Source organism: Carlito syrichta, unplaced genomic scaffold (assembly GCF_000164805.1).
Source record: "Carlito syrichta isolate Samal-C Ts95f unplaced genomic scaffold, Tarsius_syrichta-2.0.1 Scaffold121490, whole genome shotgun sequence".
NCBI lineage: Eukaryota > Metazoa > Chordata > Mammalia > Primates > Tarsiidae > Carlito > Carlito syrichta.
The window spans coordinates 191994-205243 of NW_007065586.1; the positions used below are offsets into that span (position 1 = coordinate 191994).

The 13250-nt window shown below is 34.5% G+C and overlaps 1 protein-coding gene across 3 annotated transcripts in view; it reads left to right on the forward strand.

Annotated features, from left to right (window-relative positions):
- Positions 1-13250, forward strand: part of GABRB2 (gamma-aminobutyric acid type A receptor beta2 subunit) — a 249410-nt gene that overhangs the window by 77509 nt on the left and 158651 nt on the right. For all 3 annotated transcript variants that reach the window (XM_021707620.1, XM_021707621.1, XM_008048217.2), the window contains exon 4: positions 8843-9063. In XM_021707620.1, the coding sequence (XP_021563295.1) occupies positions 8843-9063 (221 nt within the window). The remainder of the gene's footprint in view (positions 1-8842; positions 9064-13250) is intronic.

Consider the following 13250-nt stretch of genomic DNA (forward strand, 5'->3'; position numbering starts at 1 on the left):
GCAACCTCTGTGGAAAACAGTATGGCGATTCCTAAATGCTCTAAATATTGACCTCCCATAGGACCCTGCAATCCCCCTACTGGGAATATACCCTGAAGAACTCAAATCACTCTAAAAAGATCCCTGCACACATATACTTATCGCAACATTGTTCACACTAGCAAGAACCTGGAAGCAACCATGCTGTCCATCAAAAGAGGACTGGATTAAAAAAATGTGGTACAAATACACAATGGAATGCTACACAGCCATAAAAAGAACAAAATCATGAAACTTGCAGCAACTTGGATGGAACTAGAGTCTATAATACTGAGTGATCTCTCACAGAAACAAAGATCTGAGTATCACATGTTTTCACTCATATAGTGGACCTTGAACATCTATCATAATACTATAAGAAAAGGATTGACAGTGGCGGGAAACTATGGGGGGGTAGGAAGGGGAAGGGAGGTGGGATTAATGGTAGTCAACATCTGTCTGGGGACGGGGAGACACCCCTTATCAACAAGGGTGCCGAACGATACATATTTGTATACCTAACCCTTAACTGTACTCCACAATTTTAAAATAATAAAATGTTTATAAGAAAATAAAAAATAAAAACTTCAAAAAAATAAATAAAATATGCAGAGAGTAAAGATATATTTTTAATGTTCTATACTATTTTAAAATAATTTAATTCAAGAAGTAATTACTTGTTTAATTTTTGTTACAGAAATTATTTATTTATGTAAGACAAAGAATCGAAAATACTTGACATTTCACTGCATGGAGATACCACAATTGACATTTAGATAAAATTTCTTTTAAATATATACATACATACACACACACATACACACACACACACACACACACACACATGTATTTCCAAAATTGGACCATATTGTGCATATTGTTTTGCAGTCCTCTTTTTAAAAGACAAAATATAATAATACATTAAGGGCATTAAATATTTTTACAATATTATTTTTATGTCTGTATGTATTTCATTATATATTTATACTATGTTTTATTTACTCGGTTTTATATTAATGAATATTTTGATCTTTACTAATATCTTGTTTATTGCTAATATAACAAGTATTGATGAGGTATAAATGTCTATGTATTGTCTTTTATTTATTCTGCTTTATTTTCGCTCTCAATATATAGTATATATTTTGTTACTATGATAAAAGCTTTCTTGTAGACATGATGACACAGTTAATGGGTCTGAGAAAGCTTCTTATTTTCAGTGATCTTTCCTTCTAGTTGGGGAAGATGAAAAATGCACAAGTAAGCCAACAAATGAATATTATTAGTTGGAAAAAGGTGTAAGTTCTGTGAATATTGAAAAAATGAGGGTTGTGATAGGGTGACTAGGATTGAAAGTAAGAGAAGAACCCACTGAGTAAGTCTCACTTTTGAGTTGAGCTCTGAGTCCCATGAAGGAGCCACCCACACCTGGGCACATAACTTTTTAGTTACATTTTCAGTAAATTATTAAGACAAAGTTTGTGAAGTTTGAGAGGGCTTGAAATATTTACCAGCAAACAAACAGACAGACAAAAAAGGTCAATGAAAATGGACTTAGTGGAGGTGAGGGGAAAAAGGAGAAGAGGGAATAGGAGTGAAATCAGAGATTGGCAGGGTTCAGGTCATGTAGGGACTTAAAGCCACAGTCATTTTTGAATTTTATTGTAAGTGCAATGAAAATCTTTGGGCCATATTAATCAAGGAAAGCACATCTGCTTTAGGTCTCTGCTATGCTGTAGAGGGCAAGGATCAGATTCAAGAAGATAGTAACAATGACATCATGAAAAAAATCACAAATGGTAACGCCTTAAACTAGATTGTTAGCATTGAAGTCCTGTGTAAAAGATTTGTGACCATATTTGGAGGAAAAGCTGTCAAAGCTTACTGCTTTATTATTTTCTATAAATATTGCTAAGGATGCAAATGCAAATATCAGAGCAAAGAGTATGCATATTTTAGAGCTCTCTGTACATAATTCCAAGTGTTCAAAAGGAAATTTATAACATGTAGAAGGCAATTGTAATTCCTACAATTTACCAGAAATGTGTGCTGAATCTTGGCTATATATACATGAATAAAATATAGCTCTGTTCTCAAGGAGATATTATAGCCTTTGATGTTGAGAATGTATATATTGTATAAGTTAGGTCTTATGGCATTATTTAGGTAATAATTTGTATGTCAGAGGTAATTTATTTTCTCCCATAAGGTGGAAAAACCACAAGTTTTTAATTATGAAAATAGTTTGGCATTTTAATCTTTGGAATTCAGTCCTGTTGTGTCACATTTTAAAAAAATAGAAATGCCAGAAAGAAAAATGAAAAGGCTTTTTAAAACACACTTTGAGTTAAAACCATAGTGACAGTATAAATTATCAATATGGTATGTTGAACAATAATGGAGTTTTATTCACATGAAACTTGTATTATATTTAAATTAAACTTGCACTTGTAGTTCCTAAAGCACAGATTTTTATTTCCTCATAATCATTAGTCCTGTCTTAGGAAAGCCAGAAACTCAAATTCTCAGCTCAAAATCTCAATTTTGATTTAGCATTAAGTTACATAAAAATAATAAATAATGATATATTACAGACAGTTCTTTCAGCTAGAGGTATTAAGATGAAGTTAAATTTATTTTTCTTGTAAGATTGTAAAAGCCTGATAGCAGCAGAGGGAGGGAGCTCTCTGAAAATATCTTATTTTGGAGGCAAACTGTTATCCAGAAGAACTCAACAAACAAGATTAATTATCAAAACTCAAGACTAGCACAGCAACGGTAATTTTCAAAGCTTAGAAAATGTAATTACATTAGATAAAGCAAATTAAACACCCATCACCTTATCACTGATGAAAATAAACTTTAAACTCTGGTCATTAAGAAACAAAAACTGTAGATGCCCTGTGTCCTAAAATGGCAGACCAAACACATGTGGAGCCAACCCCTTACCCTGTGATCTACTCCTCAAATATAGAAATAGTAGGGAAAAATACATAAGTATGTTGATAATTTTTCCGACATACATAGCTGTGCTTTGAAAAAAGAAAGGACAAGCTCCATAGATTAGAAATGCTTATATTATTGCTTTCCATAATCTTAAAATATCTACCCCAAGATATTTATTAATTACAAAGGAAAATAATAATGTCACAGTAGAGAAGCCCAGCAGATACTACTTTAACCACCTATTCAAGATTAAGACATATTGATATTATGCACCTGTTATATGGTAGATATAGCATTGCTTAGGTAATATTCTGGACAAAACTGTATATGTTTTGTTTTACTGCGAGATATTTACAAAATTTAAAATGACAACATGCATTTGAATAAGGCCAGCAGAGCATTTTCTAGAATGGATTATTTTATCCCTAGATGTGGCCTTGGAAACGACCTAGTCCATGCGCCTCATTGTGTAAATTGGTCATTGAGATCCTATAATTGTTATAGGGTAGTCTTGTCAGTCTATCCTGGTGGGGCCATATACCCTCCTGTATGCATGGGGAAGACTTAATTTGTACCCTAACTTGACTTTTTCTCCCTCCAATGTCAAACAGCTTTTGTTTACCCCAATTCCTAAGTTCATTAGCTACAGTTGTTCTTTTAAGTTGGAAATAGGCCCAGAAACTTAAAAGGATTCATTTAAGGTCACACCAGAGGAACATGAAAATACTGGGATATGAACCTCAGTGTTTGATCCCAGAGACCATGCTTATTTTTTAAAAACAGTTTTAATATTTATTTTTATTTTACTTACAGAATAATGCCCTCATTTTCCTGCATAGTTCTGACAAATATCTGAAGTCATGTAACTACTACTGCCATTAAGCTACAGAACAGTTCTATTTCTTCATGCTGATCCTTTGTAGTCAACCACTCCCCTTTCTTGAAACTCAAGAAACCACTCATCTGCTCTCTGTCCCTACAGTTTCATCTTTTTCAGAATGTCATAAAAATAGAATCTTAAAGCATGTACCTTTTAAAACTAGCTTTTTTCACTTTACTTTCTGTATTTAGAAACCAGTAATGATATTGTTATAGCTGAAGTGTGAGAAAAAAGTCACCAACACGAAGAGCGTCAGATTTTGAGTCCTTTAATAGTCTGTGGCTAAGAGTTGGCTGACGCCAGAAAAACTCTCAACCCTGAACAGAGAAAGCAAGAAGTTTATAAAGTCAAAAACTACAGCTTTCGTAACTATTGGTTACATGTTAGGAGGACCTAGGAGCAGGGAAGGAACTTTTTGGGGTTACATGTTTACTTAGTTTGGCAGTTGACCAGGTGGAGGATGTAGTGTAGGGGGTTTTCAAGAAAGATCAGGAAGTATAGCTCAGGGGCTAAGGGCAGTTGTGGTCACATGCGGGGGGGGGGGGGGTACATCTGAGTAGGCAGGCAACTAAAAGGGAAGATTTTAACAAAAGGGAGTTACTTTTGTCAAGCAAGTTTTTACAGGTTATTATAGGTTTTACAGACATTTCAATATTGCTTATATCAATAAGTTTGTTCTTTTTGACTGCTGAATAGTATTCTATATCATCTGTGTGCTATAGTTTACTTGTACCTTCATCTGCTGAAAAGCATTCAGATGACTTCCAGTTTTGGCAGTTGAGATGGAGCTGCTGTAAACATTTGCACACAGGAATGGGATCACTAAGTTACATGTCAGATATTTGTTAACTTTATAAGAAACTGTCCAAATGACTGGTAGTTTTCCAAGTGGCTGGTAGTTTTGTCTTTCCATTTGCAATGTATGAGACTTCCAGTGGCTGTGCTTCTAACCAGCACTCGAAATTGTCAGATGCTTTTATAGTGTGTGTGTAGTAGAATCTTACTGTGGTTTAATCATTTGTTTTTTCATATTGACTAATGCTGTCGAGCATCATTTTATGTGTTTATTTATCATTTGTGTATCTTGTTTCATTGTGTCTGTTCACAACTTTTGTCTATTTTTATTGGGTTGTTTGTGGAATCTTGAGAATCAAAGACGTGTTTAGAAAATACTTTTGCCATTCTGTGGTTTGTATGTTCACTCTCTTAACATGTCTTATCAATAAAAAAAATCAAACCTTGTTGAGTTCCAATTTGTTGATTTTTTTTGTTGTTTTGTTGTATTGCTTATAAGGGTTGTATCTATTTTTCTGCCTAGCCCACAGTCAAATTCTTTCTTTTGTGTTCTTCTTAAGGTTTTATAGTTTTATTTTACATTGCAGTTAGTTTTTTTGTACAAAGTATGCAGTATGAGTCATTTCTTTGTCTATTATTTCTATCTATCTATCTATCTATCTATCTATCTATCTATCTATCTGCACATTAATATTCCATTTGATCCAGACCATTTTTTGAAAATATTATGCTTTCTCCAATTTACTGCCTTTGTACCTTTGTCATAAATTTGTTGAATATATTGGTGTGTGGGCTTATTTTAGACATTACTGTTGTATCTGTCTTTCTGTCAGTATTAACACACGGTCTTAGCATAGCTTAATAGTAAGTCTTGAATTCAGATAATGTGAGTCCTCCAGCTTTGTTCTTCCCTTTCAAAATTGTTTTAGCTATTATCTTTCCTTTATATTCTATATAAATTTAGGACCACCTTGTCAATATCTACCACAAATTCTGGTAAGTAGTATTTTGATTGGGACTGAGTTTTATCTAATAGACAAATTTAGGAAGCATTGGTATCTTAACAACATTCACTCTTTGACTCCAGAAATATGGTATGTTTTTCTATTTATTGAGGTCTTTATGCTATGTCTGTAAATATTCATGCTACTTTAAGGAGATAAAAGAGGAAGAAGAAAATAAAACAATCAAGAAACTCGCCTTTGTAGTTTCTTATATTTTGATTTCCTTCTCACTGTGCCTACTATTTGCTTACTTTGCATAGTCCTCTGGTAGTTACTTTTTAAATTTCTTCCAGGATTTTTAGTTGCAATTAGTGGAAGAAATAGCCTGTAATGGGCTTACTCCATCTTGCTTAGTATTGAGAATCAAATGACTTGAGTTTTGATTATGTAAATCCTTCTTGTGTGATGACGAGAGAGATTAAAGTGGTTTGTGTGGGTTTTTTCAGTTTGAATAAACCAGCTATGAGGCAGCTTTCGATGGTAGAGTTGTTGAATGTGAGGGGTGCATTTTAGAAGTTCGAAGGATCTATTTCAGATGGATTGGAGCTTAGAGGAAAGGGTGGAACACAGGACCACTATTTTCCTTTATGTCCTATAATATTTATTTAGATTCAAGAGCTTCTTCCTCTCTTGACAGTGTCATGATATGTAATTAAAAAATAAATGAAATGAAAATTGATGTGACAGTTTGCAGAATCACCAGAGTCTGTCTGGGAGCATTTCTTAGCAGGCATTGCCTTGCTGACAAATAACAGGAGTTAGCATATTACACAGGATCTCACAATATTACCATTTATTTAGCTGGAAAGAGAATATAATTTCCTGTGTCCAAACACATCTTATCTGATTGATAAACTCCAGCACCTTCCAAACAATATTATTTCTCCTAAATCTCAAGGGGCTTATTAAAGAAGTGTAAGTAGTTTCATCTTCTAATAAGGATGATCATCTGATTTTCCATTCCAAGAATTGGAAATTACTAAATTTATTCTCTCAAGCACAATAGAAATTGCCTATTTTATTTTGTATGTCCTACTCCTAGGTTATTTGTAACATAGACTTGCACAAAAAAACCACATCTAGTCCTTTTTCTGAGTTCTAGTTATATAATTAATAAATCTTCAAAGTTGCTTTTGTTATAAATTAAGATGCTTCTCTAGAGAGTCTCAAACTAATTCTTTACTAAAGCGGAGTACTGAACAATCCAGAGCTTTGACTAAAGTAATCCATTAAAGTGAATTTCACCAACAATTATTTGATATATCTTTAGAATATTAGTGTATCTTTTGTTAGGATAGAAGTTTGATTGTAAAATTAGAAGGCCTTACACTACTTCTGAATGAGGTAAAAATATGTGTGTTGCAAAACCAGGAAAAATATTGCATTTGTTTTACAGGGCTGCTATATTTTTTCGGTGAAAACTGTACAGTGTTAGAGCAAATAACAACTTATGAGTTATCTTTTAACATGACTAAATTAAAATGTATAAATTTCAACTAAAATTGGAAAAACTTAAGACTTTTTTGAGATTGAGGTATACGTCTTATACACAAAACATCACATAGATGATGTGCAGAAATACACTAGGGATATCTTACTGGTTATTTATTAATTCATTCACTGTTTGTGCCCTAGGAACTCTGCTAACCTCTCAGGTTGCAGAGATAATTAATACATGATTGTAATTTTTTTCAACCCCTCAAGTAGGACATTTTGAACTGATTTTAAAATAGAATTGTAATTATCCTTTTCAAATGACTGTTTGGACCTTCACTTAGCCATTCAAATGAGGGTGAGAGATAGTTACATTGTATCCATAGGCTTCTAATGGATAAAATATGTTATAATATATATGTAAATGCTTCATTCATAATATATAGCTTTTTGTAGTTTACAAATTGCATTTGAGTTATATATTTAATTTTCAAAGTAGTCTTCCAATTAGCTCAGACATGTTATAAAAGTCTCATTTATACTTAGTGGAACTGAAGCAAAAAGAAGCTATGTAAATGTACGCCTAGAAAATGAGTAGAGAAATCATAGAATTGAGACTCCAAGAGCAGTGCTCACTCCAACTGCAGCCCCCTGTCTCTAAAAGCTAAGAACTCTCAGCCTGCTGATCCATGATGCAGATTAAAATTCTCATGATGTACTGATTGAGTTAATATTATTTAGAGAGTTAGGAAACTTACATTAATCTTAGTGTAACTCTCACCTCTCCTGGGAAACCCACCTTAATTTATTTACAAACTCTTAAAGTTATTGCAATAATGAATTAACCACTTTGTAACAAACTATCTTAAATACGCATTCCCACTAAACTGTAAATTTCATGAAGCTAATTTTCTTGACTACTTTATTTCTACTTTTCCTGTGTATTACTGGTCTCTATGTATCACTGAGCAGGTCCCTTCTGTTCTTCAGACATGCCAAGCTTATTTCTACCTCAGGGCCTTTGCAGTTTCCCTCTTCTTTGGATGATCTTCTAAGAGCCAACGCTTCGGGCTACTTGTTTCATAGCAACACAATGCCAACTTCAAAAAGAACCGTTTCTATGCCATTCCAGCTAAATATTTCACACCTTGATTTATTGCTTCATAAAATATATTATTTGCATTAATATATTGATTAATCTATGCTTTGTTTATGAATTCCTCCAGAACAGGCATTTGATCTGTCTTGCTTACCATTTTTATCCCACTACCTCAAGGGCACCTGTCAAATACTAGACCAAATTAAACATTTATTGAATGAATGAATGGAAGAATGAATTCATGAAATCTTGGGCTCAATATATTAGTTAATTATTTTAGTACACATAAAACAAATACATATCTATTTTTCAAATTCTGTTATGTTTCACCTGAATCAGTCCTGTTTATTCTGCTTAGAGAAACATAAATAAATCATTCAGTAATTATTCCTCAACAACTTCTTTCCTTCAAAACATAATAAACTCTACGTGAATTTATTCTCTTCTCTTCTGTATTCATAGTGCCTACCATGGTACCTAATCCATAGTAGATATTTAGTAAGAATGAGTTTAATAAATTAATACTTACCTGTATGTGAATAGTGGACGTTTAAACTGTGTGGCCTTATAGCTGTACATATTTTTTCTTATTAATACTGAGATGTTTACTTATCCCCCAAGTCTTTTTGTGCACAAAATAACCATATTTTCTCTTCACATTCACAGGATTATACCTTGACAATGTACTTTCAGCAAGCCTGGAGAGATAAGAGGCTGTCCTATAATGTAATACCTTTAAACTTGACTCTGGACAACAGAGTGGCAGACCAGCTTTGGGTGCCCGATACCTACTTCCTGAACGATAAGAAGTCATTTGTGCATGGAGTGACTGTTAAGAACCGCATGATTCGTCTGCATCCTGATGGCACAGTCCTTTATGGACTCAGGTCTGTTGTCCTCAATTCAAATTGTAACTTTTCCTGAAAAAATTAGTGATTCCTTTTCATTGGAAAGGAATGTTGTTCTATTTTCCTTAGTCTTTCTTCAGTTTTACTGGGAAACAGTTAAGCCTTCGATCCAGTAGACATCTGAGAGCTTAAGGTAGCATGCTTGCAAAGGGACTTAGTACCAGCTAAGACCAAGTTTTTCTGAATTATCTTCTAATATCAGCTGCTGATCCAAAAACTGTTTTCTTTAAGGAGGAGGGATAAACAATATCAAAATAGCTGAGACACAGTGTTTCTTAAAAGGAGGGGGGGATAAAACCATTACAAATGCCAAATAATTGTTTGAATGTGGCAGATGCTGTGTTTTATAAATTATGTCTGATCTGCCTGAACTAGGTCATGGACCTCTGATAATGGGAAAGCTTACTGTGCCCTCTTACCCTCCAAGGAGCAATCGGACTTGCAGATAAATAAAATAGTTATCTCATGTTTATTAATAGTAAATTTATGCTCTGAAAAGTGCCTCTGTGACAGAGAAAACTGTGATACTCTATTCTTTGGGTAAAGATAATTTGTAAAATAAGACTTTCTTAACTTTTAAAGTTGATTTTGTGTTAAAAACAATAGACAGTTTTCCAGAAAAAATATCTATCTTACTCTGAAAAATTTACAATATAAAGGATTTATCTGCATTATAGGGAAAGAACTTCTAAATTCTGATGTTTTCATTTCATTTTTTCTAATTTATTCTATTTTGCATAAATATGTGGTTACCTTTTCATAATAGTGATGATAATAACAGTAGTATTACTTATTGAACACTTGTTAGGAATCAGACATTGAACAAAGTGCTTTCCAATAATTTATTATGTTAATCCTTACAAACTCATATGTTAGGAATTGCTATTATCTTTATTTTCAAATGAAGAAGCAGAGACTGAAACAACGTGCCCAAGATCACAACAAAAATTATCTCTGGAGATGGGATTTGAACCCTGTTCCAAATTCAGAACAAGAGCCCTCAAACCCTATACAGGAATGCCTGCAACCCTACATTGTCTTATCTGTTCCGTTTCATTTTTATTTTCTGCTTTCGTCAGTACTCCTGACTGATGCATTAGCTTAGATCTTTAGATTCAGCTTATTTGTAGAGAAAAAGACATTTGGGTATCAAGGAAGGGAGGGATAGGGAGAGGTAGAGAGAGAGAGAGCATGTTTGTATTCTGTAGTCAAGCACTGGTGGTAGGGAGATGAATTAGACATAAGTGTCGCTTACATATATGCCTTAAGAAAGAAGAAAATTAAGGAGAAAGAAAGAATAAGTTGACTGGCAAAGTATGAAAAGATTCTACCAAAGTGGTGGGTTTCCACAGTACTAGTAGAAATGACTGTGTTCAGCAGATATGTTGTACCAAACTTATTACTTGGAATCAACTTCAAAACATAAGGTATTAAAAAGACTTTGTTGAGAAGATGACCACATGGGTAGTGGCAAAAGGACAATGACAAGAGGTTGTAATTTATATTCTTAGAAAGTTAAGTATAGGCCTGGCTTGGTAGCTCAGCCTGTAATCCCAGCACTTTGGGAGGCTGAGGCGAGAGGATTGCCTGAGCCCCCATGCTCGAGACGCGCCCGGGCAACTTGATGAGACTTTGTCTCTACAATAAATCAAAAATTAGCTGGGCATGATAGCACGCGCCTTGTAGTTCTGGCTACTTGGAAGGCTGAGGCGGAAAGATCGCAGGAGCCCAGCAGGTCGAGGCTGCTGTGGCCGGGAGCGTGCCACTGCCCTTCAGCCTGGGTGACAGAATGAGACTCCAATTCAAAAAAAAAGGAAATGTTTTTAAAAAGTTAAGTATAGAGGGAGATAAGAATTTTGCGCTGCGTATCATTTCATCTTCCCAAGATTAACTCCGAAATCACTCATGGCTCCTCCTGGTCTCCTAGGATACCCATCTTTAGAGATGAGAGCATGTCATATTCTTCTTTGTATACCCAACACTGACCAAGCACCTACATTGTAAATAAGCAACTCAGCAAAGGCGGAGAATGAATTGTGTGAATAAATATATGTAAAGTTGAGTGATTAGGAAGATCAACAATCAGAATGTCTTTCGAATTGAGAAGGAAAAAGAAGGATCAATATTGATATTATCAATATTAGTTTCTTTATATAATTAATTATATACATAAATCATGTAATTAAATCCTTAATTAAACAAAAAAATGATGACCACTTATTGTTACCAAGACTACTTGGACACCATTACTGGACCTTGAAATTATGACAGTAGGAAATCATCATCCTCCCATTCCCACTTCCAACAAAGGCCACTGTCAAAATATACAGATTCCTGAACACATCTGACATGCATAGAATTATTACTCCTGCGCAGAATAGGCTCATGAATTGTAATTTTCTCTCAATTTTATTGTTAATTCTGAAAGTAAAATTAAAAAGAACATTTGTCGGGAAATTTATAAATGTCTCATTCCAGTTTTAATGCATAAATAGTATAACAGTTTGTTTCTTAGTTGGATATTGAATGCAGACCAGATATTTATTTCACAACCCCAGGAGGTTAATTTTCAATAGATAAGGAAATGGAATTTAGTTAAAATTTCTATTGATTCAGCAGTACTTAGCCCCTCTCACTTACTAATAGTAATTAATATTAATTAGCTAGTACTCATTAAGGAATTAGCATGTACTTGTCACTGTGCCAGAAGTTTAGCTCTATAAACTGGGTACTATTATTTTCTCCATCTTACATGAAGAATGAAGGAACATGTGTACAAAGTTACACAGCTACTATGTAGAAGAGCTTACTAAATATAAAGACGTAGCTCTTTACTTTTCTGTTCTGTTCCTTATGTACTAGCAAGATGAGAATAAAGGATATTAGGGATTACCTGAGAGCATGCAGAAGGAAAAAAAAAAGAGAAAAGTTAAATGGAAACAACTTTTACTAGATCTATAGATACAGTTTTTATTCTTGATTGATAAAATCAGGCCCTTAGGAACAACATGCCTGAGTCCTCTATGGAAGGTGCATTATCAGGTCCTGAGGTTCACACATGTTCCACTTTATTAGGGGATGATTTTTGTTGTATGGAGATCTGGGACAAATGCAAGATCATTGCGCAGAACTTGGTAGTGGTAACGTTTATCAGGACTGGATAAGGCTAATTGAAGGCAGCCATAAAGACCTAGATGTAGAAGGCTGGTACAGGGAAAGCTTTAAATATCAACGTGGTGACTAAGAATCTGGGTAGCACAAGGTCCCTAAGGTGAATGTCTTGTGAGTTCAAGGCAAAAACTAAGTCTTAAATTCCTCTTGGCTGAGACAAAGATGGTGGGGAAGGGTGAGGAAGGGATAGTCATTTACAGGATCTGAGTAAACTTCCTGTATTTTTTTTCTTTGTGTTTTGATATTTGTTTGTTTGTTAGTAGAAGTCTCACTCTGTCACCTAGGCTGCAGTATAGAGGTACAATCACTGTTCACCACAGTCTCAATCTCCTAGGCTCAGACAATCTTTCTGATGGCCTCCTGAGTAGCTGGGACCACAGGTGTGCACCACTCTGCCCAGCTAAAGTTTTTAAATTTTTTGTAGAGATGAGAGCTCACTATGTTGCTCAGGCTGGTCTCGAACTCCTGGGCTCAAGCAATCCTCCCACCTCAACCTCCCAAAGTGCTGGGATTACAGGCGTGAGCCACTATGCCTGGCCTGAGTAAGCTTCTTTGAAAGGGTTTTCCCAGTGAAATTTTTAGTTATTAAAACATAGCAAAGATAGAGAAAGCAGAATGGAAAAATATCAATGTTTATTGAATGTATTGCTTAGTATATAGGTAATTATTGTGTTCGTCTTTCAACTTGTTTGTATGTTTGATAATTTTCATAATAAAATTTGGAAAATAAAAAAAAATGTTGCATTTCAGAGACCTAGGGAAGCCTCTGGATCTATTACTTAGGTAACATCATCAAGGTTTAAAAGACAGAGCCAAGGGGTGATATTTCTGATGTCTTGGAGGTAGAGAATCATCTATACACACATCTCCTTTGAGTGGTTGTGTCTGAAGATGGAATCATCTCATTTCAGAGGGTATTGGTTCAATGGAAGAGATCCATAACCACAGTTAGTCAGGCTAAAGCATAACCTAGAGAGGAGTGAACAAAGCTTTAC